Genomic DNA, 5903 nt, shown 5'->3' on the forward strand with positions numbered 1-5903 from the left:
TGGTGCATCAGTCTGTTTCGCTGGCTACTCCTGTGGAGGGTGACACCACAGTGGCCACTGTGGAAATAGGGGACATACCCACATCCTCTACAGGAAGTGACACCATCGGCGATCGGATGTTAGTCATCTCATGTCATCAAAAATCCACACACAATAGATCAGTGTAAGACGTTTCAGCTTCCACCAAGCGTTGTCACGTTGGCTCTGACTCATGGCTTGGGCAGTCTCACCTTGCACTGGGACTGTGTTAGAGGAAAGCTTAGTTCATTATCCCAGTGAAACACTGGCAGCTGTCCATTTCTGCTGTCTCCTGTTTTAAAGGCACACACCAACTAAGGTCTCCCTCTATACTATTTGTTTCACTTTCTTTCCCGGTTATATTTAGCTGTTGGTGTTTTTTTCAGGTGTTTGCCCCACCTGAGCAATACTATAGCTGACTCACTGGAGCTTTTGCCTCGAGAACATTTTTACATCAGGCTGAATAACAGACCTCAGTGTCAGTCTGAGTGATTCATAACACTTTGGGACATGCTCTGGGAGTTCCCTCAGAATCCCTGGATCATCAGGCATGTGGATCAGACTCCAATGGGCTGAATGTGTTGACACCCTAACTATAGCCTTAGTTAAACACCTGCTGACACAATGAAAAGATACTAGACAGTCACACCAAAAACCTTTAACCCTTTGTGATAAGATTTCACAAGGCGCACTCACAGGTCATGAAGGGAGTCGCCTCATCGGCTTCTACTGATGAAGTAACACGTACATGACCAGAGGGTACAAAACTTGTAGCACCGACATCGGAGGACAGGACAAGGTCAGCTTGTTAACTAGCAACATCACTTAGAGCTATTTCTATGCTAGGGGGTCCAAGCTGTGACACTAGGACAAAAGGGTCTGTCAATGCCGACTCTGCCAAGCACTTTTCAGAAGGGTCTGGTGAAGGTCGAGGTGCAAAGTTACCTGGAATAATCTGATTCAAAGTGAAAGCAATTGCATGTCAGTGGAATAAGTTGTTGGAAAGCACCTTCCTGCCCTTTGCTTTGGCGTACACACAGTGGCTCTTCAACATAGCTATTGACACTAAACACCCGCATTCTCTCAGGATGATGAAAGAGGGGAAACTCACACACACTTGACTGAGACTGCTGGAAGTGGGAACATTGTGCAACAGCATACTGAGAGTTTACCTTGAAAAAAGTGTGGTACATGTAAGGACTTGCAGGGAGGACATTTAAACCGTAGGTGATGAGTTGTTATGACACGTTTCTGAACACACAGCTGTATTACCAAATTACATTTCAAAAAGAGTATGACATTTATTTACTTATTTCACACACTAATGAATAGCTATACGGCTCAGGCCCTATAATCCTAGACCAGCACATTGTTCACATTGCTCAGTCTAAGCTCTTAAATGTGTCCCGGGGATCGGGTTTACCTGTTGAGGAAAGCGTTGCCAAAGGCGTTGAGCTTGCGGAAGGGCTTCTTGGGGTCGACAACCAGAGCATTACCCGGTATCACCCCATCCTGTTCACCGTGCATCACCGCGATGAAAGAGTCTGTGGTCGGCTCGGGGCCAATCCGCATACCGGGGAAGTCCTGCTCCATGAGGTGCCGGATGAAGGTGGTCTTCCCGGTGGAGTACTGACCCACCAGGAGGACCATGGGCTTGTTATCGAAGTCGGCATCTTCGAGTGCGGGAGAGTGGAAGTCGTGGAATCGATACGTGTCCTCCAGCGGGAACAGTTTGGTCCGGTAGAGCCGCCGCAGCCCCTCCGACACGTTCTGAAACAGCTCGGGGTCCTTCTTCAAGTTTTTCCTGAACATGGTTACTTTTTTATGCCCTTAGTTGACACAACTGTGTCGGCCTCCCCTTGAATAATTATCTGGTTTAGTGGTGTGGGTCTCTCACACCGTTAAAAGAGTAGCTGCCTGCTGGAATGAAATAACGGCTGGGCGAGGTCTTGGAAGTTTTAGTCCCCACCCTCCTTTTCGCTAGCTAGCCACACACTACGAGTCAGTCATTCAGGGAGGACTCCCTCTTCAGCTGACGTTGGCTAACCTAAGATAGCCAGCTACACTCCACCATAAATACTTAGCCGCAAGTAGCTCGATATCGTCTAATACTACACTGCTGTGACTGCATAAACGCTACAACTCCTTTTAGCTGTCGGCTAACACGCTTAGCAACCGGCTGTCAGTCGGTGAACCCCACTACTAAGGGCTGTCTCGACACGGATACCGGAAATAGTTACACATTTTTCATAATAAAAGCCTCAACGATGCCAACCAAGCCTTCCCTTAAGACTCAATGGTCTATGTTTATGCTCCCAACTTTAAATTCCTCCTGTTTATAAGAGTGGTCTTTATTTACAATATCCCTCACATAAAAGTATCACAGTGCCACATTCATTCTCAGTGTTCTTTGTATTTGTATCCAAAAAGTTTTCAGTCATACTCTGAATTGTTTGTGGGTATCAACATAACACAAACACACGAATTGACTCTTATTATATTAGCAGAAATAACCATGTGCTCATTTTCAGTCTTAACCCAAACATCGTCTCACAAATACTTGTATTCTATGCTGACATTGAAAAGGTTATTTTCCTCCTGTCTTTTATGGTGCAATATTTCAGTATGAAAGGGCTGCATGTTTGTTAAGCTTCTATTTAATGTACTGTGTATTGACCTATAGCCTAGGGACACTCAAATGAAAGCATTCATTCATGTCTATGCAACTTCCAGTAACTTAAATGTGACTTTCATATTCAGTTACATCCTATCAAGTTGTTTCGGTTTTCATTTCAAGTGGCCAAATTGCACACTGATATGGTCATAACATACCTACATTTGTTTTCAGTCTTATTTTTACTTTACATAGTTAATATTGTGTATTTCTCACAATGGGTAATGTGCATTTTTGACATTCTCAGTCTTCTGTTTGAGTTTAGAGTGTCAGTCTTTGATTTGTCCTGTTGTATCATGGGTATCAGCAGAATAAAACACTTGAATCGACTTGTTATTAGCAGTGTAATTCATTCAAGTCATCCTCTCCTCATTTTCACTCTCAACACTGAAAATGGAAAGATTTTTCTATGCCAGTTCTTTTAGATGCTACTATGTCAGTATGGAAGGCTTGTATGTTTAATTTGTGGGATGTGACACGTGATACAGTACAGTTTGATGTAAATGCACACATCCTCATGTTATCTCTCACCTCCGTATGTAATGTGAAGCCTGTCTCGCAAGCCTCTTGGATGACACCTGAAAAAAGTCATTCATTCATTGATTCATTCATTCATTGATTCATTCATTCATTCATTGATTCATTCATTCATATCAGTCAAACTTACAGTAAATTTTGACCACTTACTAAACATGTAGGTGGTTTGGGGTTTGATTTCCGATAGCCACTGTGTATGAAATTGCACATGCATGAAGCTTTCTCTTTCTCTTTCTCTTTCTCTTTCTCTCTCTCTCACACTCACACACACACACACACACACACACACACTGCACAAACAGCACAATATAAAGACAGAAAGACAGTTACACAGGATTTAAGGGATCAGCTTAGTTTTATTTCAAAGAGCAACCTGCACAGAAACAAGCAGAAAATGGCACAGAATAGAAAAACAAACAGAAGTCTTAACTGTACACAACACAACAACTTTTTAAAGTCAGATATGTGAACTGTCAGCTACAGAGAGTCTCAGCAGCTTTTCGATGACAAGAGGTGTCCCTCCACAGATAACAGCAGCTCCACTGGAAGCCAGACTTTTTCCATATGGAGATGCTGTTACAGCTGGTGAGACCCACAGAAACAGCACAGCTGACAGCACATGCAGACCATGAGAACGTGGTGGTGGTACTCAGTTCAACACAATTTTGGTTTGCACAGTTTTCTGCTGACATCAACCACTCAGGGACACAAATACTGCAAGTGTTTGGAAATATTTATTTATTTATTTTCCCTTATGTGATTATGTTGATTTGACAAGTAAGATGCACATTCTGCTCCTCTGGCTGTCGACATGTGTGTTAAATGGAGTGTGTATTAATCCCAGCAGAGGCCAGAATCATAGGATTGTTATTATACTGCCTTTTAAAGTTTCACATATGAAATAGTGCTGCCCTCTTTTGGTCAGGCCTCGCTTACTACATAATATAATTTTACTGTTTTGTTTTTTACCTGAACCCTTCATGTAATAATACACCCACTCCTAATAAAAATCCAATAGGTCATTATATGTCCTGATCTTGGTTTTTACAGCTTCAAAGAAACATGTTATCCTTTTGACACCAATAAAGTCAGGGTCATTCCCTCAATCCAAGTGTGCTAGGAGTCAGGAGAGAGCACTATCCAGCAAATAAAATTTAGCCTTTAGTCCACTAAAATTAATCTTTTACATGCAGGCATTGATATGGCTTTGAGCACAAGTTGTAAACACGAGTGTGCATCATTTCCTTGTGTTTCTCTTAACTTACGCCAACTGAGCTTTGACCTTTAACCCTCTCCAGCCATAAAACAATTTAAGGATAGAATAAAGAGACCTTGACCCTTATTGTCGCCTCTGATTTTGCCCACCCAGCTAAATATATATTATTTTTTTTACCAGATAATTCCAGGATGAAAGTGTTACCAGTGCATTCAGAGAATCTGTAGCACTCAGCACTTCAATAGACTGTTTACAATAGAAGCACCTTAATACGAAGCCTGAAGAGTAAATCTGATCAATACTGTGACAGGAAGTCAAGTTTGAGCAGATAGATCATGATTTAAACTTTAGACCTTTGTGATGCAGAAATGGCTCAACACTAGTACACATCTTAACTGTTACCCCTTTGATAGGAGTCAGGTTAACTTCAGAGTCAAACTCTACCTTTTAGGTCCATGACAGAATGTATTTCAGCTTTAAGATTCCCCCTGAAAACAGTTGTTATGGTTTATAGACAGATACAACAGGTATGAGTGTGAAATGTTGATTTTAGCCCCATCAACAGCTGCACAAATTGATTTTGTAGTAAAAGCAATCATGTTGGTTGCCTGGCAACCAATAATTCCATCTGGAGCTTAATTCAAGTTTTCACTCAATTAATGAATTTCGTCAATCGACATTTTGGGTCTCTCTTTACAGCCATTCACTTCACTTCAAATGAGGTGGCAAAAGTGCACAAAGGATGATCTGTGATTGAACTGATTAAAGAAAATGGATGCACCTGCTGAAGTTGCTTGTGGAATAAGTGCACAGTTAATGTTTAATCAGTGCAAAATACAAAACACACTGAGGGATAATCTTGGTGCATATGCAAAGTAGAACTGCTCCTACAAATGAAATAAAATCATTTTCACTGATTACTAATTTTCAGTTCCTTAGCTGCATTGAAATATATATAAAAAGTTATACTCACCAAGTAAATAATGCAAATGCAAATTTCAGTCATTAATTCAACGAGAAGAGTCAGAAAAGTGGAAAACAGACAAAAAAAAGAAGAAGTGAAAGTGAGAGGAAGAGCAAGCAAAACAAACATTAATGAGGAGTGAAAAACAGGGTGAGCTTGTTTAAGAGGAGAGAAAGGAGACAGACGTGAGCAGGCCGAGACAGAAGTCTGTCGCTGAGTAATGGTGGACTCGTGAATGAGGGCTGTTTAAGACTGCGTGGGGGAGAGAAAAATTAATCATTACTCTTACTGTAAATGTATAACAGACCCAACCTACCCATAAAAGTCAGCAAATTGCATTGTGTTTGAACACCCGCAAACACATGAGGATGAGATATCATCATACAAGATGGAGAGTAGCCAATAAGAGACATCATCCAGCCTCAACGCACTTCAGCCTCCTCACACTCAGGCCTCTTCATTCCTGCCTCTGCTGTCACATTTTCCAAAAATAC

At 41.6% G+C, this 5903-nt stretch overlaps 1 protein-coding gene across 1 annotated transcript in view; it reads right to left on the reverse strand.

Moving 5' to 3' along the window:
* The window catches only part of ehd1a (EH-domain containing 1a), a 14168-nt gene extending 11922 nt beyond the window's left edge, over positions 1–2246 (reverse strand). Inside the window, exon 1 of the mRNA XM_076739444.1 lies at positions 1442–2246. Within this exon, the coding sequence (XP_076595559.1) occupies positions 1442–1830 (389 nt within the window). The 5' untranslated portion in view covers positions 1831–2246. The remainder of the gene's footprint in view (positions 1–1441) is intronic.
* Between the last annotated feature and the right edge of the window lie 3657 nt (positions 2247–5903).

Source organism: Chaetodon auriga, chromosome 9, assembly GCF_051107435.1.
Source record: "Chaetodon auriga isolate fChaAug3 chromosome 9, fChaAug3.hap1, whole genome shotgun sequence".
Lineage (NCBI taxonomy): Eukaryota > Metazoa > Chordata > Actinopteri > Chaetodontiformes > Chaetodontidae > Chaetodon > Chaetodon auriga.